This window comes from Hyla sarda, unplaced genomic scaffold (assembly GCF_029499605.1).
Source record: "Hyla sarda isolate aHylSar1 unplaced genomic scaffold, aHylSar1.hap1 scaffold_552, whole genome shotgun sequence".
Classification (NCBI taxonomy): Eukaryota; Metazoa; Chordata; class Amphibia; order Anura; family Hylidae; genus Hyla; species Hyla sarda.
The window spans coordinates 201524-226689 of record NW_026610564.1 but is presented as its reverse complement, the minus strand read 5'-3'; the positions used below and the strand labels follow the sequence as shown (position 1 = coordinate 226689).

At 50.4% G+C, this 25166-nt stretch overlaps 2 protein-coding genes, 1 long non-coding RNA gene and 1 pseudogene across 3 annotated transcripts in view; 1 reads left to right on the top strand and 3 right to left on the bottom strand.

Annotated features, from left to right (window-relative positions):
• Nucleotides 1-242: 242 nt before the first annotated feature.
• LOC130339771 (histone H1B-like) lies at nt 243-1076 on the bottom strand. Its single transcript, XM_056554068.1, has one exon. It carries the CDS (start codon nt 1074-1076, stop codon nt 426-428), a length of 651 nt encoding a protein of 216 aa, XP_056410043.1. The 3' UTR covers nt 243-425.
• Nucleotides 1077-14269: 13193 nt separating this feature from the next.
• Nucleotides 14270-14751, bottom strand: LOC130339770 (histone H3-like; annotated as a pseudogene).
• A 614-nt stretch (nt 14752-15365) lies between these two features.
• Nucleotides 15366-16763, top strand: LOC130339799 (uncharacterized). Its single transcript, XR_008880061.1, has 2 exons — nt 15366-15576; nt 16199-16763. It is a non-coding gene; the product is annotated as an uncharacterized LOC130339799 (long non-coding RNA).
• Nucleotides 16764-19717: 2954 nt separating this feature from the next.
• The window catches only part of LOC130339797 (uncharacterized), an 81960-nt gene continuing 76511 nt past the window's right edge, over nt 19718-25166 (bottom strand). Inside the window, exon 6 of the mRNA XM_056554091.1 lies at nt 19718-20072. The gene's annotated coding sequence lies outside the window, so the exon portion shown is untranslated. The remainder of the gene's footprint in view (nt 20073-25166) is intronic.

Below are 25166 nucleotides of genomic sequence, written 5' to 3'. Positions count from 1 at the left end.
TTATCCTTAGGGCGTCTATCACAGCAGTGTAAATCCTTATAGTTTATACATAGGATCTACAATGTGTTACAATAGTGACACCTGGTGGAGAGATTTATAATCTTTTTGTTGCCGATTTGTAACAATAATTATATTTCCCCCAAGCGCTGACCCTACAAGTGTTACAGCGGCAGAAAGATACAACTATGATTGGTTACAGAACAGACTCAGCTGAGTGTTCATAAGGGGATCTAGAACTAGTAAAGGCAGATGTATTGGGATTGATAAAATATAATAAAGTGATAATATAGATTTATATCACTGTATTATATCCTTTATGTATCCCGGGGGTTACACGGGCGGGCATTGATCGTACAGCTCTGTCTGGAGGAGGTGGTGGCTCTGAAAAGAGCCTTTGTGGGATAAGTACAGGACGAGGCTCCCGATTATTTCTTAGCCGCGCTCTTCTTGGCTTTAGTCACCTTCTTAGCCGGGCTCTTGGCAGCTTTGGGTTTGGCCGCCTTCTTAGCCGGGCTCTTGGTCACCTTCTTGGGAGCAGCCTTCGGCTTCTTGGGGCTCTTGGCCGCTGCAGGCTTCTTGGCTTTCTTCGGGCTCTTGGCCGCTGCAGGCTTCTTGGCTTTCTTCGGGCTCTTGGCCGCGCTCGGAGCCTTCTTTGGCTTCTTAGGGGATTTGGTCGCTTTCTTAGCTGCTGCAGGCTTCTTGGCCGCAGCCGCCGGCTTCTTCTTGGCCGCCTTGTCCTTAGTCTCCAGCTGGTTCTTGTTGATCTTGAAGGATCCGGAGGCGCCGCTGCCTTTCACCTGGAGCAGGGTTCCCTTGGTCACCAGCCCCTTGATGGCCAGCTTCAGGCGGCTGTTGTTCTTGTCTACATCGTATCCTCCGGCAGCCAGAGCCTTCTTCAGGGCGGCCAGAGACACCCCACTGCGCTCCTTAGAGGCGGACACGGCTTTAACGAGCAGCTCGGACACGCTGGGACCGGAGGGTTTGTGGCTTTTCTTGGCGGCTGATTTCTTCGGCTGCTTCTTGGATTTTGCGGCCGGTTCGGCGGGAGGAGCAGCGGCTGGTGCGGTTTCTGCCATCTTATTTTTTTTTGATTGAAAGAGCTTTATTTTCCGTTCAGTCATTACAAGTCGTACAATAAATTACAGTCACACAAAGCATGATAGTACAATACACAGCAAAGGTTCCCTAAGCTATACATCGCACATCATGCTACTCTAACATTCAGCTCAATCCTGCAATATAAAGGCACAAGAGATCAAACAAAAACCAAATAATACAATCTGTGATCGGGGTAGGGGTGTGGGCGACTATGTGGGGGTAGGGAGGGGGCGGATCACAGGGCCAAACTGTTGGGCTGTATCTTCAGGGAGACATGGGAGAAGGAGAGGGGTCTTCACTCCTCTTCTTCCTCATCAACGGCCGAGCTGTCCAAGATGGAATAGTCTCTAAGCAGGTTCTTGATGAACCTGCGGCAGTCCCGGACGGACATGTTTTCCCTGTTGATCACGAGGCGGTTCCTGGCAAGCCACACTGCGTCCTTAAAACAGTTCATAAGGCGCCAGGCCTCCTGGATGGCCTCCACGTCGTGGGTCCCAGGGAACAGGCCGTAAAGCACCGAATGGTACGATAGGCAGCTCCTGGGCACTGAGTCTCTGAGTTCCTGTTCTAGGGCGTCCAACAGACCCTGTGCAAAGGGGCACTGCCAAAACACGTGGAAAGATGTTTCCTCCACGTAGGGGCAACGGGGGCAGTACCGGGTCTTGCACAGGTTGCGGGCATGCATGAATGACCTGAGAGAGAGACCTCCCATGACGGCCATCCACGACAAGTCCTTGTGTCCATTGGTAAGCCGCTTTGAGGCCACATTGTTCCAAACTGTCTCTGCAGTGGCTGCGGGGAGTCCCGGAACCAGCTCGGTCGAGTCCTTAGCTCGGATGAGCTTGTGGATTGTCTTTGGCTTCCATAGGTCTGGTTTCAGTCCTTCCAGCTGGTGCTCCCTCACAAACCGGACAACATCCCCATAGAACCAGGGAGTGTTCCAGTTGTAAGGGATGGAGCTGTCCCACTTGTCCCAGCCCAGCTGTCTCCAGAGGGGCATGAGAAGCAAGCGAGACATGGACCTGCCCGCTGAGCCAGTCTTTTCTACAAGAGTCCGCTGCACCGTGACACATGCAAAGGAGGCCCTCAGCAGAGCGGGGATGTCGGGTATTCCCTTCCCACCCTTGCGGGGTTCCTTGTACATCACGGTCCTCTTGACTCTGTCCATTTTGCCCCAGACGAAGCCAAACACTGTCCGGGTGATGGCCTTGCAAACGGTGGTATGGGGAGGCCAGGCCTGTGCGGTATATTGGAGCACAGGCAAAACTTCACTCCGCAGGACAAGTGCCTTGCCTTCCATCGTGAGCTTTCTGGAGCTCCACAGTCCGATCTTCGAGTTTATCCTTCCTAGTCGGTCTTGCCAAGACTTAAGGGCCGCTCCTTCCTTCCCGAACCAGACTCCAAGAATTTGAATGAAGTCCGGCTTAACGGCAAAGGGGAAGGGGGCGGAAGAAGCCAGGTGCCATTCCCCGAAGAGCATGGCCTCCGACTTCCCGCAGTTGACTTTTGCCCCCGAAGCTCTGCCGAAGTCCTCGCAGGTCTGGACGAGTGCAGTCACCGAACGCTGGTCAGCGCAGAAGACGGTCACGTCGTCCATGTAGAGCGAGCACTTGACCTCGTGGCGATCTGGTCCTGGTGCGGTGATCCCTCTGATCTCTCCATTCTGCCGGATAGTCTCAGCGAAGAGCTCTATAACACAAACAAAAAGGAGAGGTGAAAGAGGGCAGCCTTGTCTAACCCCTGAAAGAATAGGAAAGGGGTCAGTCTTCCAGCCGTTCACCAACACCGTGCTGTAAATGTCAAAATACATAACGTTAACAAAAGAGCAAAACATCTTCCCCAGACCCAGCCTGCGCAAAACCCTGTCCATGAATGCGTGGGAGACACGGTCGAACGCCTTCTCCTGATCTAAGCTGACCAGGGCGGCGCGGCCCCCGCGGTCCTGGATGTAATGGACCGTGTCTCTCACAAGGGCAAGGCTGTCGGCAATCCTGCGGCCAGGAATGCTGCAGGTCTGGTCCGGATGGACGATCTGCCCCATGACAGGTTTCAGCCTGTTGGCCAGCACCTTGGCGAGGATCTTGTAGTCCACGTTCAGGAGAGAGATGGGACGCCAGTTTTTCAGGTCACATCTCTCCCCCTTCCGCTTATACAAGATCGTGATCATCCCTTCCCTCAACGACGGAGGCATTCTGCCCCCCACCACCATCTCCTCGTACACCTCCAACAGGTCCGGACAGATCAGGTCACCCAGCGCTACGTAGAGCTCGGCCGGGAGACCGTCACTGCCCGGGGTCCTGCCGGGCTTAAAGGATTTAGCGGCAGAGAGCAGCTCCCCCACCATCAAGGGATCGTCCATAGCCGCCGCACCTGCGGGATCAACAACGTTAGTGACACCTGACAGGAACCTCTCGGCGGCTTCGGGGTCGGATGACTTGGGGGCGTAGAGGTTGCTGTAGAAGTCGTGGACGACCCCCATCACTTCCTCCTTGCCGCTCCTCATGTGTCCGGTCTCATCTCGTAGCTCAGTCAGGGGCGTGTGGCCGGCATGGAGCTTCCTGAAAAAGAAAGAGTTACATTTCTCACCCTTCTCCAGGTTCTCCACCTTGGAACGAAAGACGATTCGCTTGGATTCCTCCTCAAAGTGCCTTTTCAAGCTCTTTTTGGTCTCCTCCAGCTCCTCCCTGACGTCCCAGCCACACTGGAGCAGGTCCTGCAGGGACCGCAGCTCGCGCTGCAGTTTCCTCAAGTCCCACTTCTTCGCACACGCCTGTTGTCTACCTTTTGCCTGAAAGAAACAACGGAGTTCGACTTTAACATATTCCCACCAATCGCTGATGCACTTGAACAGACATTTGTCATTTCGCCATACAAGGTAAGCATCCCTAAGTTCCTCCATGACCTCCCTCTGCTCCAACAGGGCACAATTCAACTTCCAGGAGCCCGGGCCAGGTGGGAATCCATGGCCCAGAGTCCCCCGGAATCGAATGGCCCTGTGGTCAGAGAAGAAGCAGGGGACCATAGAGTACGACACCTTTCTGACTGCTCTCGAAGTGAAGATGAAGTCTATCCGAGAACGGAGCGAGCCATCGGGGCGGCTCCACGTATAGTTTACGGAGCCGTTCCCGATGGACCCGACAACGTCCTGCAAGGATGCCTCCGTCACCATCTCAATCAGCAGTTTAGACGTCACGTCCAGGTTGGCGGATGTGCCAGAACTGCGCCCGTCCACCTCAATGGGGCAGTTGAAGTCACCACCCAACACTACTGCTCTAGTGGTGGCGAGTTCAGCCCGCAGGGCCTGGAGAACCTCCAGTCGGACATCCCTCTCAGGGGAGGCATACACGTTGATGAGCCGCACGGGCTCACCCGCCCAGGAACCGTCTGCGACAAGAAGTCTGCCACAGACGAGCTCCCGGACGGAATCAAGTGCAAAGTTACCTCCCCTGATCAGGATGGCCACCCCCGCAGACCTATTGTCGCCCCCACCAGACCAGTAGGAAGGGCCGTGAGGCCACTGCCTGGCCAGATGGTTGTAAGACCTAGAAGCAGACAAAGCACATTCCTGCAACATGTAAACATCACACCTCTGGGAATCTAAGAACGTAAGAACAGTCTGAAATCTAAACCAAGCTCTAATACTCCTCACATTAATGCAGAAGATGTTGAGATCAGCCATGGGAATAAAGAGAGAGGTTAGTTCTGATACTAGTTACCAGTCTGGTCGGACGGGTCCTCTTCTCTGGCGCCTGTCGGCTCCTGTGGCTTCTCGTAGCGCCCTTCCAAGAACTCGTCGTAGACCGTGTTGGACGGAGTGTCCAGGATTTTCTTAACCTCTGGGTCCTGCAGCAGCTCCTCCATAGATTGAGCTTGGACTGGCTCTGCTTGGACCTGCTCCGCTTGGGCCTGCTCCATCACCTCTTCTCCTTCTGAAGCCTCAAGGCTCTCGCAGACCTGCTCCATCTCCTCCTCCTCATCTGAAGCTTGAGGGGTCTCGCAGGTCTCGATTATCTTTCTTTTGTGGGACTCTTCTGATACGTTGTCCCTTCCTTTCCTCTTCCTATGTATGGTACCTGGGGGAGGAAGCACAGGAAAGTCCTCCGAAGGGCGGGCACCAGCAGCTGGAGGGGGGTTAGGTGCTGCTGGGCCAGGAGAGAAAGGAGGCTGGGTGGGGCGGGGGGCAGGAGAGAGTGCCCGGGCAGGGGAGGACGGGGCAGGGGTGGGCCGGGCAGGGGAGGACGGGGCAGGGGTGATCGGGGCAGGGGTGGGCCGGGCAGGGGAGGACGGGGCAGGGGTGGGCCGGGGTGGGGTACGGGGGGCAGGGGTGGGCCGGGGTGGGGTACGGGGGGCAGGGGTGGGGCGGGATGGGGCAGGAGGGGCAGGGGTGGGACGGGATGGGGCAGGGGTGGGACGGGATGGGGCAGGGGTGGGACGGGATGGGGCAGGGGTGGGGGGTGGGGCGGGATGGGGCAGGAGATGGGGCGGGAGGGGTAGGGGATGGGGCGGAAGGGGCAGGGGAGGGGCGGGACGGGGCAGGGGTGGTGGCTTTCGCCTTCTTACCCTCCTTGGTCGGCTTGGCCATCCGTGGTGTTGGCTCCGGAGCTGGGGCTGGCTTCGGTGCTCTCGCTGCCACAGATGCCCATGTTCTCTCCCTCTGGGGGCAGTCCTTGTAGCTGTGGGCTGCCAGTCCGCAGAGGTTGCAGGTCTTGCTCTTGGGGCAGTCCTTGGTCGTGTGACCTGTCACACGGCAATACCTGCAGGCATCCTCCGTACAGTCCTTGCCCTCGTGGCCCATCTTGCCACATCTCCTGCAGGTCTGCGGCATGTCCGGGTAGAAGATAAGTCCTGTGGAGTTGCCCAAGGAAAATGTCGTTGGCAGGTGCTGTAGTCCGTCTGGAGAAGCAGGGTTCTTGTTGAGTCTGACGACCACAGACCACTTGCAGGTCCAGTATCCGAGTGAGTTCAGGATGCGGGTGGGCTCCCTCACCACGGTGCAGAAGCGCTTCAGGAAGGTCGAGATGTCCGTGCCTGGGGTGTGTGGGTTCCGCATTGAGACCGTCACCCGCCTCTCCTCTCTTTGAATAAGGCAGTTGCCCACAAAGCGAGAGAAAGGGGATTCGGGACTCGCCGCTTTCACCACCTCCCAGTATCTTCTACAGGTCCCAATGGTGGCAAAGGTGATGTAGAAGATTCCCGAAAAGAAGGTTGCTATTCCCAGGGTGTCAGCCGTGGGGAAGCCTTGATCCGCCAGCATCTTCTTGCAGAACACGTCGTGGGACATGTCCGGCACCCTTCCGTCCACGGGCTTGAGCTTCAAGGCAACAGTCTGCCTCATCCAGGGCTCCAGGGTTGGAGCTTCCAGGTTAGGAATTCTGCCGCCCTTCTGCCTTGCCGTGGTGGAGGTTGAAGCTTGCTGTGGTTGGGGCTGGACCTCCAGGCCTTGCCCTGCAGCCTCCTGGGTGGACTTGCTGGTTGAGGCCATGGCTTCTTCCAGCAGGCTCTTTTCCGCTTCCTTGCTTGCTTGTGGAGAGAGGCTTCGCAAAGTCTTCTTTCCCGGGTGGGAGGAGCTATGCAGATCCGGTCCCGGTGGGAGGAGCTATGCAAATCCTTCTCCAGAGGCAGCGAGTTTCTTCGAAAAGATTCTGCGCCGCCTTCCTCTTCGCCGCTGTTCCGGAATTCACCGCCGATTCCCTTCTTCCAGGTTCTTCGTCGGCTTCTTCCGGAGCTGCAGTCTTCAAGATCTTCTCCTTCTTCAGATGTTCCGAGGCAGGCAGGAGACGATCTTCAGGTGGTATGCTCTAGAGAAATGCGGTTCTAATAAGAACGAAAAGTACTGCAATCGTACTACGCAAAATCTCTACCACAATGCTTGGAGTTCTTCAGACCGTAGCGATCATGGTATCTCCCCTGCCAGGTAAGTTCGGCGGGAGGAGCAGCGGCTGGTGCGGTTTCTGCCATCTTATAAATCACAACTACAGAAATATCGTGAAGGATAAATGCTGAGACCGGAGCTGCTGGCGCCTCTTATATGTACAGCGGCTGCGCAATGATTGGCTGCTGAGATGTCACCGTCCGGAGCTGCTATTGGCTGACACAGAGAACAGGCCCCGCCCCAACCCGTCTGGACCCGGCCGAAGTTCCGCTACAACCTTGTGCTTCCCTGCCCGGGATAAAATATCTTTACCGGCTAGAACCGGACAGGAGAGATCCCCTTCTCCGTGTCTTCCTCCTCCCTAACATCCCCCCTAACGGTTTATACCCGTCATTATCGGAGGTGCCGGGGAGGAGCCGGGAGGAGGCCCCGGGATCTCCGCCACAGTCTTCCCGATCTGCACATCACTGTGTATCCGGGAATATAAATCTGCTGCTGGGGATCGTTCCTTCTATTCCCGGCACCGGTCACCATCACACGGATCTTTACTACAACATCTACCGTCCAGGAAGCTGATTGCACGATGCGGAGACGGCCTGGAGCTGCTGAGAGCCCCGGAGGGTAACACAGGCGGCGCCTCCGCTCACTGCCAGCTCCCTGTCCCGATATATAGATATAATACGGACAACGTGTCCATTTACTGACCCGGAGATGATGGGGGGAGTTGTCTACAAGTAGATGTGATGACTGTTCTCTCCTTCATCTTCCTTACAGCTTCCCGACCCATAACACCCGCAGATGTCTCCTCATGTCTGCAGAGAGCACTTGGCCCGGGTGCGGGGGGGAGGAGGAGGATTTGGACATAGAGCTGGGGCTCCTACCCCCTGGGGATATTCTCTCACATCCCGGCTGTGCCGGAGGTCAGGGGGAAGGGGATACAGATTCTCCATGATGGGGAATTATGTGATCTCCCTGTTGTTATTCTTTGTAATCTCCAACGTGTTTTGAAGCCACCGGGCAGGAGCTGTCACAGCTGATCCGGCTTCGGGGAGTGTTCGGGCCGGGAACTGAGGAAGGAGATGCCGCAGTTATAAGATATAACCCGGTCCTCGACTGAAGCTCTGGAAGTAGAAGTGGTCGGGTCGGAGGATCGTGTCCGGGCTGCTCAGCGGTGAGAAAGGAGACAGTGATAGCGGGAACCGGCGAGGACAGAGCGGAGGGAGCGGAGAGCAGTGACGGGGGTCAGAGGGGCTGAAGATGGAAGGAGAAGTGAAGAGAACAAAGAAGTCAGAATCCTGATCCAGATACAAGAGACTCCGTATTCTCTGTAGGATCCTTCCCCCTCACAGAATGTCTTCTATCCCCAAATCCCTCGTCTGTTAAGTGATGACCCCGAGGATCCTTTTGTGATATCTCTCACAGATTATCTCCATTACAGGACCTGCTTGTACATTACCAGGATGACATCGGGGATTCATATATTGGTTGTATATATGGTCCTGATAACAGAGAACATTATACCTGGGAGAGAAAGCCCTATCCCGGCCGCTGCACTGATACTTCCATGTCATATTTGTATTCCACACAACAATTGTATGAAGCCAGTCCGCCTGCTGAATCCCAGCTCCTGTGCTCGGGAAAGGTGGAGAGCCGCACAGCAAGCATCAGACTGCCGACATCCAAGAGGAACTCCAGCCGGGCGGACAATAAAACTCTTCTTCTTTATTATCTTCTAATTAATAATGTAATAAAATATTATGTTTACCTCATACAATGCACGGAATGATAATGTATCATATTAATATAAATGGTTTATATAGATAACAATGTGAATTCATACAAATGTAACAGGCTTAGTCCACAAACTAGACTCCACCCTACAGGTTCGGAACGGGATATAACACGGTATAAGTATAACCATAAATCCTCCTGTCTCTGATAGAATGATGTCATTTATACTTCCATTGTAAATGTGCAGATGGACCGATGACGTCACGGCCCATGTACATTAGGGACATGTCACCTACTGTGTTACAGAATGTCCGTGTCATGTATTGTATAGATGACACCAGACCCACAGCCCATCCACAACGGGGTAACATTATAAAGTAATAAATTCTTTGTTTTGTGCAGTCTCTCCAGGACCAACACATCTTATTCACTCTTTATGATGGACTCCTGTCTGTTAGTTTCCACGTTGATACATTAGTTATTTATTCATTTGTTTATTCTTATTAATACATTGTTGTTACATTGTATACTTTTGTAATTCCCCTTCCTGCTCTCAACGAGACTTCTCAGGAGAATTAGGGGTTAATGAGCAGAGACTGCAATAGAGTAATTTTGATTGAAAGAGCTTTATTTTCCGTTCAGTCATTACAAGTCGTACAATAAATTACAGTCACACAAAGCATGATAGTACAATACACAGCAAAGGTTCCCTAAGCTATACATCGCACACCATGCTACTCTAACATTCAGCTCAATCCTGCAATATAAAGGCACAAGAGATCAAACAAAAACCAAATAATACAATCTGTGATCGGGGTAGGGGTGTGGGCGACTATGTGGGGGTAGGGAGGGGGCGGATCACAGGGCCAAACTGTTGGGCTGTATCTTCAGGGAGACATGGGAGAAGGAGAGGGGTCTTCACTCCTCTTCTTCCTCATCAACGGCCGAGCTGTCCAAGATGGAATAGTCTCTAAGCAGGTTCTTGATGAACCTGCGGCAGTCCCGGACGGACATGTTTTCCCTGTTGATCACGAGGCGGTTCCTGGCAAGCCACACTGCGTCCTTAAAACAGTTCATAAGGCGCCAGGCCTCCTGGATGGCCTCCACGTCGTGGGTCCCAGGGAACAGGCCGTAAAGCACCGAATGGTACGATAGGCAGCTCCTGGGCACTGAGTCTCTGAGTTCCTGTTCTAGGGCGTCCAACAGACCCTGTGCAAAGGGGCACTGCCAAAACACGTGGAAAGATGTTTCCTCCACGTAGGGGCAACGGGGGCAGTACCGGGTCTTGCACAGGTTGCGGGCATGCATGAATGACCTGAGAGAGAGACCTCCCATGACGGCCATCCACGACAAGTCCTTGTGTCCATTGGTAAGCCGCTTTGAGGCCACATTGTTCCAAACTGTCTCTGCAGTGGCTGCGGGGAGTCCCGGAACCAGCTCGGTCGAGTCCTTAGCTCGGATGAGCTTGTGGATTGTCTTTGGCTTCCATAGGTCTGGTTTCAGTCCTTCCAGCTGGTGCTCCCTCACAAACCGGACAACATCCCCATAGAACCAGGGAGTGTTCCAGTTGTAAGGGATGGAGCTGTCCCACTTGTCCCAGCCCAGCTGTCTCCAGAGGGGCATGAGAAGCAAGCGAGACATGGACCTGCCCGCTGAGCCAGTCTTTTCTACAAGAGTCCGCTGCACCGTGACACATGCAAAGGAGGCCCTCAGCAGAGCGGGGATGTCGGGTATTCCCTTCCCACCCTTGCGGGGTTCCTTGTACATCACGGTCCTCTTGACTCTGTCCATTTTGCCCCAGACGAAGCCAAACACTGTCCGGGTGATGGCCTTGCAAACGGTGGTATGGGGAGGCCAGGCCTGTGCGGTATATTGGAGCACAGGCAAAACTTCACTCCGCAGGACAAGTGCCTTGCCTTCCATCGTGAGCTTTCTGGAGCTCCACAGTCCGATCTTCGAGTTTATCCTTCCTAGTCGGTCTTGCCAAGACTTAAGGGCCGCTCCTTCCTTCCCGAACCAGACTCCAAGAATTTGAATGAAGTCCGGCTTAATAGTAAAGGGGAAGGGGGCGGAAGAAGCCAGGTGCCATTCCCCGAAGAGCATGGCCTCCGACTTCCCGCAGTTGACTTTTGCCCCCGAAGCTCTGCCGAAGTCCTCGCAGGTCTGGACGAGTGCAGTCACCGAACGCTGGTCAGCGCAGAAGACGGTCACGTCGTCCATGTAGAGCGAGCACTTGACCTCGTGGCGATCTGGTCCTGGTGCGGTGATCCCTCTGATCTCTCCATTCTGCCGGATAGTCTCAGCGAAGAGCTCTATAACACAAACAAAAAGGAGAGGTGAAAGAGGGCAGCCTTGTCTAACCCCTGAAAGAATAGGAAAGGGGTCAGTCTTCCAGCCGTTCACCAACACCGTGCTGTAAATGTCAAAATACATAACGTTAACAAAAGAGCAAAACATCTTCCCCAGACCCAGCCTGCGCAAAACCCTGTCCATGAATGCGTGGGAGACACGGTCGAACGCCTTCTCCTGATCTAAGCTGACCAGGGCGGCGCGGCCCCCACGGTCCTGGATGTAATGGACCGTGTCTCTCACAAGGGCAAGGCTGTCGGCAATCCTGCGGCCAGGAATGCTGCAGGTCTGGTCCGGATGGACGATCTGCCCCATGACAGGTTTCAGCCTGTTGGCCAGCACCTTGGCGAGGATCTTGTAGTCCACGTTCAGGAGAGAGATGGGACGCCAGTTTTTCAGGTCACATCTCTCCCCCTTCCGCTTATACAAGATCGTGATCATCCCTTCCCTCAACGACGGAGGCATTCTGCCCCCCACCACCATCTCCTCGTACACCTCCAACAGGTCCGGACAGATCAGGTCACCCAGCGCTACGTAGAGCTCGGCCGGGAGACCGTCACTGCCCGGGGTCCTGCCGGGCTTAAAGGATTTAGCGGCAGAGAGCAGCTCCCCCACCGTCAAGGGATCGTCCATAGCCGCCGCACCTGCGGGATCAACAACGTTAGTGACACCTGACAGGAACCTCTCGGCGGCTTCGGGGTCGGATGACTTGGGGGCGTAGAGGTTGCTGTAGAAGTCGTGGACGACCCCCATCACTTCCTCCTTGCCGCTCCTCATGTGTCCGGTCTCATCTCGTAGCTCAGTCAGGGGCGTGTGGCCGGCATGGAGCTTCCTGAAAAAGAAAGAGTTACATTTCTCACCCTTCTCCAGGTTCTCCACCTTGGAACGAAAGATGATTCGCTTGGATTCCTCCTCAAAGTGCCTTTTCAAGCTCTTTTTGGTCTCCTCCAGCTCCTCCCTGACGTCCCAGCCACACTGGAGCAGGTCCTGCAGGGACCGCAGCTCGCGCTGCAGTTTCCTCAAGTCCCACTTCTTCGCACACGCCTGTTGTCTGCCTTTTGCCTGAAAGAAACAACGGAATTCGACTTTAACATATTCCCACCAATCGCTGATGCACTTGAACAGACATTTGTCATTTCGCCATACAAGGTAAGCATCCCTAAGTTCCTCCATGACCTCCCTCCGCTCCAACAGGGCACAATTCAACTTCCAGGAGCCCGGGCCAGGTGGGAATCCATGGCCCAGAGTCCCCCGGAATCGAATGGCCCTGTGGTCAGAGAAGAAGCAGGGGACCATAGAGTACGACACCTTTCTGACTGCTCTCGAAGTGAAGATGAAGTCTATCCGAGAACGGAGCGAGCCATCGGGGCGGCTCCACGTATAGTTTACGGAGCCGTTCCCGATGGACCCGACAACGTCCTGCAAGGATGCCTCCGTCACCATCTCAATCAGCAGTTTAGACGTCACGTCCAGGTTGGCGGATGTGCCAGAACTGCGCCCGTCCACCTCAATGGGGCAGTTGAAGTCACCACCCAACACTACTGCTCTAGTGGTGGCGAGTTCAGCCCGCAGGGCCTGGAGAACCTCCAGTCGGACATCCCTCTCAGGGGAGGCATACACGTTGATGAGCCGCACGGGCTCACCCGCCCAGGAACCGTCTGCGACAAGAAGTCTGCCACAGACGAGCTCCCGGACGGAATCAAGTGCAAAGTTACCTCCCCTGATCAGGATGGCCACCCCCGCAGACCTATTGTCGCCCCCACCAGACCAGTAGGAAGGGCCATGAGGCCACTGCCTGGCCAGATGGTTGTAAGACCTAGAAGCAGACAAAGCACATTCCTGCAACATGTAAACATCACACTTCTGGGAATCTAAGAACGTAAGAACAGTCTGAAATCTAAACCAAGCTCTAATACTCCTCACATTAATGCAGAAGATGTTGAGATCAGCCATGGGAATAAAAAGAGAGGTTAGTTCTGATACTAGTTACCAGTCTGGTCGGACGGGTCCTCTTCTCTGGCGCCTGTCGGCTCCTGTGGCTTCTCGTAGCGCCCTTCCAAGAACTCGTCGTAGACCGTGTTGGACGGAGTGTCCAGGATTTTCTTAACCTCTGGGTCCTGCAGCAGCTCCTCCATAGATTGAGCTTGGACTGGCTCTGCTTGGACCTGCTCCACTTGGGCCTGCTCCATAAATGACACAAATATAATTAAGAATAAAACGAGGAAAGTTGTAGTAAACTAGATAGTCTCAGCTGGGTCTCTCGGAGAACAATAACATTGATCATCAGACATAATAGTCATCTCAGAGCCCTTTAGATACTAGTATTATTGTTAAAATAGATAGTAATCACATAAAATAGTTAACCCATTATTGCACTAGTAAAACAGACAGATCGGTGAAGTGAAGGAAAGGCTGAGCTGTTATAAAAAGTAACAATCCCGTTAGATGTAACGAATGAGACACTAGAAACACTTTGTTACTAAGAAAATGTCTCTATTAATTCCAATAAAGAAACATAAAACACCATTTGAATAGTTTTGGTTGGACACAATGTATGATATCGCACTGTGTGTATGCTACCAATGAAATTGTGAGTCCTATGCGCAATATTCGTAAATTATAGTCCTGAATTAATAGTAAAAGGCCGGTGTACGCTCACCCTCCTGCTGTCTCGGCTCAGCTTGTGAATAAATCGGCCGTGCATGGAAGCCTGAAGGGGAGAGATCGGTGGGGTCTATTTTAACCAATAACATTAGTAACCACAGGGTCCTGAGATTACTTTTATGCTTCATAATAAATGGTATATATATATATATATATATATATATTTTTTTTTTTTTTATTCCCTGTAACTTTCCTCTTTTTATTCGAATTTAATTGTTCCTTTTGCTCCATTCTTTTCCCTTCCATTATTAGTATCCCATTCTCTATCCCTTCCCTCCCAGGAGGCTGAGATTCTCGGACACTTATTCGGATAGAGAACACCGGATAGAGGACCCTTTAGTGTCCTCTATGCATCAATTAGTCACAAGTGTCGGGAGACTGAAGCCAGCAGCACCGATCACACAGGCGCATTACACTGCGGATCACACGATTTACATCACTATAGTAACTGAATATAATTCAGTACTGAGGGGGTTAACTGCAGAGAACAATCCCGGGATCCTGTTTAGGAGAACAGGCGGAGTATAGGAGCAGAACAATGGAGAGGATAAGGAATCAGCTCGTTCTATAGATAATTTGGTGGCTCTGAAAAGAGCCTTTGTGTTGTATGCGGGTCCCGATTAGATCTAAGCTCTCTCCCCACGGATCCTGCGGGCCAGCTGGATGTCTTTAGGCATGATGGTGACCCTCTTGGCGTGGATGGCGCACAGATTGGTGTCCTCAAAGAGTCCCACCAGGTAAGCCTCGCTGGCCTCCTGCAGGGCCATGACCGCCGAGCTCTGGAAGCGAAGATCGGTCTTGAAGTCCTGGGCGATCTCTCTTACCAGGCGCTGGAAGGGGAGCTTCCGGATCAGCAGCTCGGTGGACTTCTGGTAGCGGCGGATCTCACGGAGAGCCACTGTACCTGGACGGTAGCGGTGAGGCTTCTTCACCCCACCAGTGGCGGGAGCGCTCTTCCTGGCGGCCTTAGTAGCCAGCTGCTTGCGGGGAGCTTTCCCTCCGGTGGATTTTCGAGCGGTCTGCTTGGTCCTGGCCATGATCCTCTGTACACGTACACAGCGGAGAAGTGATGGAGAACGAGCGCGGAGCAGAACATTTATTCTCCTCGTCTTGTCCCCATTGGTTCATGTAAATCCCACCCCTGCATCCCATTGGCTGATTCTTACAACCAATGAGCCCGCCAAAATACGTGTGACGTCAGCATTTGTTCTTTGTTAGAAAGAGACAGGACCCATCCTCGCCCTATTCGAGCCTTCCCTGCGGATGGACGTAACTCCCGATAATAGCGCCCTCCCCCGTGTCCCCTCAGACATGACGCGGTACCGCATTTCGGGTGTTCACACTGATTGCCTGCCGCTCCCCTATATTCAGACTCTATTCGGGACTGCATGACTTTAAATAGTAATAAAACTAAGCAGCAAACTAACCCTCGGGATGGGGGAAATAATATGTGCACAACCTATTACCCAAAGGGTTACATTTATCCCCAAATATCTGGTAAATCAATAATTTCCATAATCCCGTTTATCCTTAGGGCGTCTATCACAGCAGTGTAAATCCTTATAGTTTATACATAGGATCTACAATGTGTTACAATAGTGACACCTGGTGTCTCCTGATAACAGAGAACATTATACCTGGGAGAGAAAGCCCCATCCCGGCCGCTGCACTGATACTTCCATGTCATATTTGTATTCCACACAACAATTGTATGAAGCCAGTCCGCCTGCTGAATCCCAGCTCCTGTGCTCGGGAAAGGTGGAGAGCCGCACAGCAAGCATCAGACTGCCGACATCCAAGAGGAACTCCAGCCCGGGCGGACAATAACATCTCTTCTTCTTTATTATCTTCTAATTAATAATGTAATAAAATATTATGTTTACCTCATACAATGCACGGAATGATAATGTATCATATTAATATAAATGGTTTATATAGATAACAATGTGAATTCATACAAATGTAACAGGCTAAGTCCACAAACTAGACTCCACCCTACAGGTTCGGAACGGGATATAACACGGTATAAGTATAACCATAAATCTCCCTGTCTCTGATAGAATGATGTCATTTATACTTCCATTGTAAATGTGCAGAGGGACCGATGACGTCACGGCCCATGTACATTAGGGACATGTCACCTACTGTGTTACAGAATGTCCGTGTCATGTATTATATAGATGACACCAGACCCACAGCCCATCCACAACGGAGCAACATTATAAAGTAATAAATTCTTTGTTTTGTGCAGTCTCTCCAGGACCAACACATCTTATTCACTCTTTATGATGGACTCCTGTCTGTTAGTTTCCACGTTGATACATTAGTTATTTATTCATTTGTTTATTCTTATTAATACATTGTTGTTACATTGTATACTTTTGTAATTCCCCTTCCTGCTCTCAACGAGACTTCTCAGGAGAATTAGGGGTTAATGAGCAGAGACTGCAATAGAGTAATACTTTTTTATTTTTATATACACAGGTTGTCATTGAATACAACTATTGGTGATCGGGACTAAACCGCGTAGATTCCATTCCTACCACAAGTGCAGAGACCTGCCCAGTATTATCATAAGGTGTCTGAACAGTAGGTCCCAGTTCACACATGAGATCGCGGCTGCACTGTCATCTCTTGCCAGGTTTCCCCGGTCAGGGGCCGGAGGTCTCTGATAGAATTTCCCTTCCTTGGAAAAGATTCATCCTGAGCTTTTCTGTTATATTCACAAGGACAAGCGTTATATCCAGATCTGCTAGATAGGATAAGGTCACATTCAAGTATTTGTTTAGAGAAGCCGAAGACTTTGTCAGTGACGGGAATCTCCTCCCCGGTATACAGGCTCCGATACATGTATCTCTATGGGGTTTATTTGGTTAACCTTCTGTTTAATGCAAATTAGAATCGAATCCTTAATTGAATTACTAGGTAACCGCGTAATAACAGGAAACCACAGAATTGTCGGGAACCTGATAATCACCAATGTAATTGCTGTTAATTGACACAAGATGTCGCTGTTGTACAATGAATGGAATAAAGAACTAGAACTGTGCGGCGAGTAGATGGCGCTATATTTATTAAAACAGTATAAATCCTTACAGTTACAGTTTATACAGATCAGATACATTGTGTTACAATAGTGACACCTGCTGGTGAGAGATTTGTATTCTAATCTTTACATGTTACCAAAGTGTAACGTCGAATATTTATATTTTCTCAGGTTCTAATTGAGACACAAATAGATACAACGATAGATGGTGACTAAGACTTGTAATAACAACACAACAAGTTCAGCTGCTCTTATATCTGGTATAGGATAATCAGGGGTGGAAGAGTCTAGAATATATACATACATCTGCATTGTGCTTGATATAACAAAACATAATAATAAAGTGATGTAATATAGAAGAGCTTGTATATTAGGATGTGGAGTTACAGATTTCCAGTCTCCAAGGTGATGAATTATGTGATCTCCTTGTTGGAGCTGCGGGGCAGGAGCTGTCACCTCTGATCGGGCTCCGGGGAGTGTTCGGGCCGCCAGGAGAGGAGAGAGATGCCGCAATATAATCCGGGGAGAAAGAGGAGAAAGGGGAAAGTGATAGAGAGAACGGGGATAAAGTCACCATTATACTTATATATGACATGTCTAATAGACGTGTTGGGCGCCTATATTCGCAATGCGAATATTTATCTTGAATATTTGCATTTTTCTTTTTTTTGTCATATCACAGTGATCATCCCTCCCTGCTTCAAGCTTATGGTTTAAACAAGGCTCCAATACTCTTTATATAGGAAAGTGTTTTATTTCTTTTCTGTTTAGTTTTTTCTTCCAGTATCAGCTGGAGGACTATGAACCCTGCGCTGCTGTTAGTTATCGGGGTGAAAGGTCACAGGAGGATTGTGTCCTCTATGGAAAGGGTTCAGGTCTTTTATTAGGACAGATTTTGTTACGTTCATTGTTCTTGTTAAGATCCTGATAGATGGGGAATTATTTATCATATATTGGGGGTACAGTCCACATAAAACATAGGCCGCTCTTTTTCTGTAATTTCTTATAGATAGAAACTGACGTGAATTCCTCCGGTCTGACCCCAGATCACGTGGGGTTATACATTTTTAGTGGCGGCTGCAACACTGGGAAACACTGATCCACACCCGCGGGTCCTTAGGAGATCTTCAGGTAGGTTACACTTTTATCCCCAGAATAACTTGGAGCATTGATCAGAATATTGGATTAATTTGTCTATGAAGTTGCGACTTTTTGCTCAGGGAATAGTATAATTTAATGCGGAAGATTTTTTTTTTAGCCCGTATTATCACAAACCTAAAACTAATAATCATAAATCTAGAATATATAATAGTTATTCTGAAATAAGAAGTATAAATGACTGTTATCATTTAGTTTAAAGCTCCATAGGGTCTTCTTGTCTCTTATACAGAATGGGCAGCAGGAGGCCGCGGCTGTAACACAATGACCTGTCCCTGCTGCACAAGTCATATGGGAGATATCTGTTGTATTATTGTCATTTTTTTTTTTAAATAATACATTATTAATTTATTATATATATCTGCAAGAGATCGCCCAGTGTGAACCCTGATCTTGCGGTTGTTTTACAATCCATTTTATTCCGCTGCACATCCAATCAGACAAGGGCATCTAGAGGTCAGCAGCTTTCCTTCCTACACACAGTCAGGAAAGGGACTAGAGAGGCCGCCAAATTCCTTCTTCTATACAAAATTGTTCTGCCATTTGTAAGTCGGCTAGATCTTTACATATATTCCACATTGAACGGGGATTGGCCGATTAAGTCACATGCTCTGTTCTAACAAATCCAATAATTCTTCCCCATAACTGTCAATCTCAATCACCAATTAGAATGATTTCTATAATTGACAGAGATCAGAGGAAAGTATCTGTCTATTGGCCAGAACCGAGCATGTGACATCATCATGTGACTTCATCATCCAATCCCCATTCAGTTGTGGAATATTTAAACCTCTGCTAGTATTAAAAAAAAAAGTCAGAATAATTTTGTATAGCACCTCTGTGTAATGTAATTAAAAATAATATAATTTAATAATAAATAGTATTAAAAAAATCCCATATGTATATAAAAGGAATCAAGGACGCAGTTGGTCATTGGTGTCCCTGGGGGCCCCATGTGCTGAAACTCTGCAGGCGGCTGCCCTCAATTCACATTTTGTCAGCAGTAGTCATAAGCTGTTCTATTCACTGACAGCAGTAGTCATAAGTAGTTCTATTCACTGACAGCAGTAGTCATAAGCAGTTCTATTCACTGACAGCAGTAGTCATAAGCAGTTCTATTCACTGACAGCAGTAGTCATAAGCAGTTCTATTCACTGACAGCAGTAGTCATAAGCTGTTCTATTCACTGACAGCAGTAGTCATAAGTAGTTCTATTCACTGACAGCAGTAGTCATAAGCAGTTCTATTCACTGACAGCAGTAGTCATAAGCTGTTCTATTCACTGACAGCAGTAGTCATAAGCTGTTCTATTCACTGACAGCAGTAGTCATAAGATGTTCTATTCACTGACAGTAGTAATAAGCGGTTCTATTCACTGACAGCAGTAGTCATAAGATGTTCTATTCACTGACAGCAGTAGTCATAAGCAGTTCTATTCACTGACTGCAGTAGTTATAAGCTGTTCTATTCACTGACAGCAGTAGTCATAAGCTGTTCTATTCACTGACAGTAGTCATAAGCTGTTCTATTCACTGACAGTAGTCATAAGCTGTTCTATTCACTGACAGCAGTAGTCATAAGTTGTTCTATTCACTGACAGCAGTAGTCATAAGTAGTTCTATTCACTGACAGCAGTAGTCATAAGTATTTCTATTCACTGACAGCTTTTTTTTTTTATACAGTTTGTCATTACACTAAATGTAAATCGAGATTTTCCTAGCTTGTGACGGAAAATATTAGTTATATGAAGACAGGAGGCGAGTATCTTATGCATTATTCTTTCTTTAATAATGCCCATAGCAGAATTTTCAGTATTCAATTCAATATAAAAGAAAAAACTACAACTCCCAGCAGTCCCAGGGCCACAGCGGCCACTCCCCGCCTTTAGCCACTATATAAGGGACTGCCCAGTATGGATCCTCCTCTTTCTGAATGCGAAACACCGCCGCACAGGAACCCAAAACTGCATCCGGACCTCTCCATCGCCACTCAAATCCACGACCAGCCGGTCCACCACAGTAGCTTTCGGAGACAATCCGGACAACCTGGCCAGCGAAGGCCGAACTTCATCCCAACGGGGACTGTAGAGAACCCAAACAGTCTGCAACAAACAGGTCAGCCTCCTTCCGGAAAACACTCAACATGCTCAATATCCTGCAAAGAAAACAAAGAATCGTAATAGGGTTGGGTAAGGGAGGGAAGATACTCGCCTCCTGTCTTCATATAACTAATATTTTCCGTCACAAGCTAGGAAAATCTCGATTTATATATCAGACAGGAGGCTCATATCTTATGCAAGTTCAAAGCTTAAACTATAAGAACAAAATAAATATATAAGTTATCCGACCACCATATTATAAAACCGACATGGAGACATGCTCCTCCGGTCTGAAGTAAAAATGGCGAAACGTGGTCTCTGACGACCAATCCGCTGCCATCAACAGGTCAGTGAGGGAGCCCCCCGGCGTAACTATCTTAGTAGCCATCGCCCCTCTGGAAGAATGCGCTCCAAAGAGGGAAACGTCTATACCAGCCATCTCCATGGCGGCGCGTACCCACCGCGCCAGGGTAGCGGACGAGACTGGATGATGAGGCCTGACATACGAAACCAGGAGCTGAGAAAAGGCCGGAGAGCGTAAGTTGGAAGTTTGCGTTTCATAAGCCTGTAGGCAACGCACAACACACAATCGAGGATGCGCGGGAAAATAAGGGTAAAAAACTGAATGAATACCCGTCTTTGTCCTTCGGACCACTGAGAACCTGACCCCCTGAGACGAAAATTGACGCCTAGAAATGTCCAGGGCCTTTACGTCCGAGACTCTTTTAATGGAAACCAGACATAAAAGGACCGTAAGTTTGTAAGACAAAAGCTTTAATGACAAAGCCTCATTGTCCTCCCACCTGGCAAACATCTCCAGCAAGCTGGAAACATCCCAAGTGGACTGATACCTAGGACGGGGCGGTCGCCTAAATTTAATGCCCCGTAAGAGCCTACATACCAGGGGGTGTTTGCCAATCGGCAAAGCGTCCACCGGATAATGGTAAGCCGAAATGGCCGATCGGTACACATTGATGGAACTGTAGGACTTACCAGACTCAAAAGAGTCCGCCAGATAATTTACCACCATTGCTACAGGTGCTTGTACGGGATCAACCTGTCGTTGATCACACCAACGTATCCAGAGTCTCCAGGCTGATCGATATGCCGATCGAGTCCCGGGGGCCCAGGCCAGGGCGAGGAGGTTCCTAGCCCATTCCGAAAGGTCGCGGTCCGTGTCGGGCACCCCGAAACCAACCATGCTAGGAGAGTTAGGCTGCCGTCCACTACCAGAGGGTGGAGACCCCTGGTCGGATTGGAGAGGATCTGCGGAAAAAGAGGGAGCAGTCTGGGGCAATCCACTGCCATCTCCAGAGCAATCGGAAACCATGGTTGCATCGGCCACCAGGGGGTGATCAACACAACCGTAGCCTTCTGGTTCGCTATCTGTATGAGAACTTTGGGGATCATCGAAAACGGGGGAAACGCATGGTGTGTCTCCCCCGTCCAAGATTGTCGGAGGGCGTCTACTGCTGACGCCTCCGGGTCCGGCCTCCAGCTGAAGAATCGCGGTAGCTGGTGGTTGAGGCGGGACGCAAATAGATCCACGCCCAACGGACCCCAAAGCAGCTCCAATTGCAGGAAAACTAAACGATCCAGACGCCAGTCGCTGGAATCCAAGAGATAGCGGGAATTCCAATCTGCTACTGTATTGGAAATCCCCGGAATGTACTCCGCCATAGGGATAATATTGCGGGAGAGGCAGAAGTGCCAAAAATCCTTGGCAATATCCGCCAGGATCCTGGACATGGTGCCCCCCAAGCGGTTGATGTACTGCACCGCTGCAATATTGTCCATGCGTAATAATACGCAGCAATTGGAAGTTTCTGGCAAAAAACTCCGGACGGCGAACAACGCCGCCAGCATTTCCAATGCATTGATGTGTAGGAGAGATTCCTCGATGGACCAGCTCCCTCCTGTAGAAGCGTTGCCGAAGCGAGCGCCCCAGCCTCTCAGACTTGCGTCCGACTCTATGATGGCCTCCGGACAAGAGTTAAAGATTGTCTTGCCGTTCCACTCGACGGCATGGCGAAGCCACCACTGCAATTCTGCCCTGGCTTCTACCGAGAGGGACACCTCGTCTGCGTATCTGAGACCCTGACGCAGATGAAGGATCTTGAGCCTCTGGAGGGCCCTGTAATGGAGAGGGGCCGGAAATATGGCTTGAATGGAGGCCGCTAGAAGGCCCACCAGCCGGGCAAGTACCCGTAACGATAGGAAGCCTTTGCGTAGCAACGCTCTGATCTCCTTGCGTATGAGGGCCAATTTTGCTCTGGGCAAACGGAGAACGGCCTGATTGGTGTCCACCAAGAAGCCTAAAAATTCCAGTTCCTGAGCTGGGATGAGAATCGATTTCTCTTGGTTGATCAAGAAGCCCAGCCCTTCCAACAGAGATATCGTCCACCTCATGTGCTGGTAGGCCTGTGCTTTGGAGCGAGTCATGATAAGGAGGTCGTCTAGATAGATGATCAGACGCACCCCCCTGCTTCTTAGGGACGCCACCACTGGTTTCAGGAGTTTGGTGAAACACCACGGGGCGGACGATAGACCGAAAGGAAGGCACGTAAATTGCCACATTCGATCTCTCCATAGGAAGCGAAGAAGTTGTTGCGAAGAAGGATGCATGGGGATGGTGAGATAGGCGTCCTTTAAGTCCACCTTTACCAACCAGTCCTCCGGTTGAAGAAGGTCTCGAAGGCAATGTATGCCCTCCATTTTGAAATGTCGATAAGCGACATGCTGGTTCAGGTCTCGAAGATTTATCACGGGGCGATAGCCGCCCCCTTTCTTCTTTACAAGGAAGAGGTTGCTGATAAACCCCGGGGAAGAAGGGTCGACCTCCACCACTGCCTGTTTGGACACCAGGTCCTCTATTTCGTTGTCTATGAGAGCAACGTTGCGCTTTGCAAATCTGATAGGGGGCGGAATCACGCCCATTTCTGGTAAGGACAGAAGTTCTATGTGGAAACCTCTTATAGTCGTTAGTATCCACGCGTCTGCCGTAATCTCAGACCAAGCGTGGGTAAAATGTATCAGTCGTCCCCCCACAGGTATGTGTGAAAGTGGAGTGCGTGGAACACTTACCGGTATATGGACGAGATCGGGGGTAACCTCTGTTTCCACGTCCGCGCCACGGTCTACCACGGGGTGGGAAAAATGGCGCTGGCTGCGCCACTGACACGGTGTATGGAGGGGGAGCCTGAGGGTATTGTGGTGGAGCAGTTGCCCTGACATAGGGTCTGTAGGTGGAAGTGCGGCCGGCAGATCGGCCCCTACTTCTGCCGGCACGGGGAAAAATCTTGTTTGTTTCAGATTTTTTTAATGAAGTTTGGGCTTTATCTAGACTGTTGAATAGCCCCACAAACTTATTGATGTCTTTTACTAAGGTGTCTCCAAACAGCATACCCTCTGCTGCTGGACCTGGCTCGGATTCGGCTAGGTGGGCCAGTTGCGGATCAAGCCGTATGAGAATGGAGCGTCTGCGCTCAATAGAGCAAGCGGTGTTGGCACTGCCCACCAGACAAATGGCCCTCTGGGCCCACCCACGAAGCTGGGTCAAATCGACAGGTTGGTCTGTCGTCGCTGCCTGTTCAGACAAATTTAATATTTTTGTAAGAGGACCAAGTAGGTCCAGAATGCGGTCCTGGATGGTCCTAAAAGACCGATCAATCCCCTTCTTGGGGAATTTGCCCGACTTCATCAAATATTTGGATAAAATGGGATCTATCTCTGGGGTTGATACCACTTTTTTAGGAATAAATGGTCGTGGGCACTCTGCCCTGAGTTTGTTGCGATTGGTCCTTTCAAGTGACCTGCGTGCCCAGAACTCTACGTACTGGGACACATGGGGCAACGGGGTCCAATCCCCAGAACGGGGGTGGGATATGGCATCAGGGTGTAAAAGTGGTTCTCCCAGGGTATCTAGAATGGCTTCGCCCTGAGATTCAGGATTGGCGTCATTATTGAGCGCCGCTGTCCCAGCATCCTCGTCAGCAAAGTCAGACTCTGAGACCTCAGTCTCACCCGACTCATCGGATGAATCCTCATCCGGGGAATCTACATAAGAGTCGGGTTTTGCCCGCCTGGCGGACTTATGCCTCTTTGGTAACTCCCTGAGGCCCAGGGGTTGGGAAGAGTCAGAGTGATGCGTGGGGTGGCAGTCCGTGGGGGGAGCTGCCTGGAGCATATTATTTGCTTCCCCTGCCGGGGAGTCAGGGGCCGCCATGGTATGCTTCCGTTTGTGCGAAACTTTACCCTTTTTTACAGGCGGCTCACCGCTGTGGGACAGCGGTATAGGGGTGAGGGATAGAACTGGATGTGATCTAGAGGGTGCCACGGCAGACGCCAGAGCAGCCTGGACCGATTTGTTTATGAGATCCTGAATTTGTGAGTCACTCAAAAATTGCGCCGTATCTAACGCCAGTTCATCGCCCCTATTGGAAGTGGAAGAGAATGAGACGTGAGATGAGACGCGGCCCGCGCTGAGGAAGATCCGCCCCTAGCCCGCGCGCGCAAAAGAGCGCAGCAGAAGGAAGAAGAAGGAGGAAAAAATGGCGTCGCCAGAAGATGGCGTACACCAGGTAGGAACAAAATAGAGGGTCCAGGGGAAAAAACCGGGGTAGCGCCCAGCGCCACCGCGAACTACCGATAGAGACCGGTAACCCAGAAAGAAAAACAGAAAACAATAAGAATAATAATGATAGAATAGTATACAGGAAAAACAGAGATATATGCAGCCGGTAGAGGATAGTCTCCACCAGGCCAAAGTGTAAAACTCCTATATACTATATCTAAGACAATATACATATATATATATATATATATATATATATATATATATATATCACAATACTTATCTGTGTAACGTCTGCCATGAGCAGAAAGAAAGAGGAGGATCCATACTGGGCAGTCCCTTATATAGTGGCTAAAGGCGGGGAGTGGCCGCTGTGGCCCTGGGACTGCTGGGAGTTGTAGTTTTTTCTTTTATATTGAATTGAATACTGAAAATTCTGCTATGGGCATTATTAAAGAAAGAATAATGCATAAGATATGAGCCTCCTGTCTGATATATAACTACTGATGATCAGGACTGAACAGTGTAGAACCATCACCACCGCCTGTGCAGAGGCCAGTATATATCATCTCAGGTG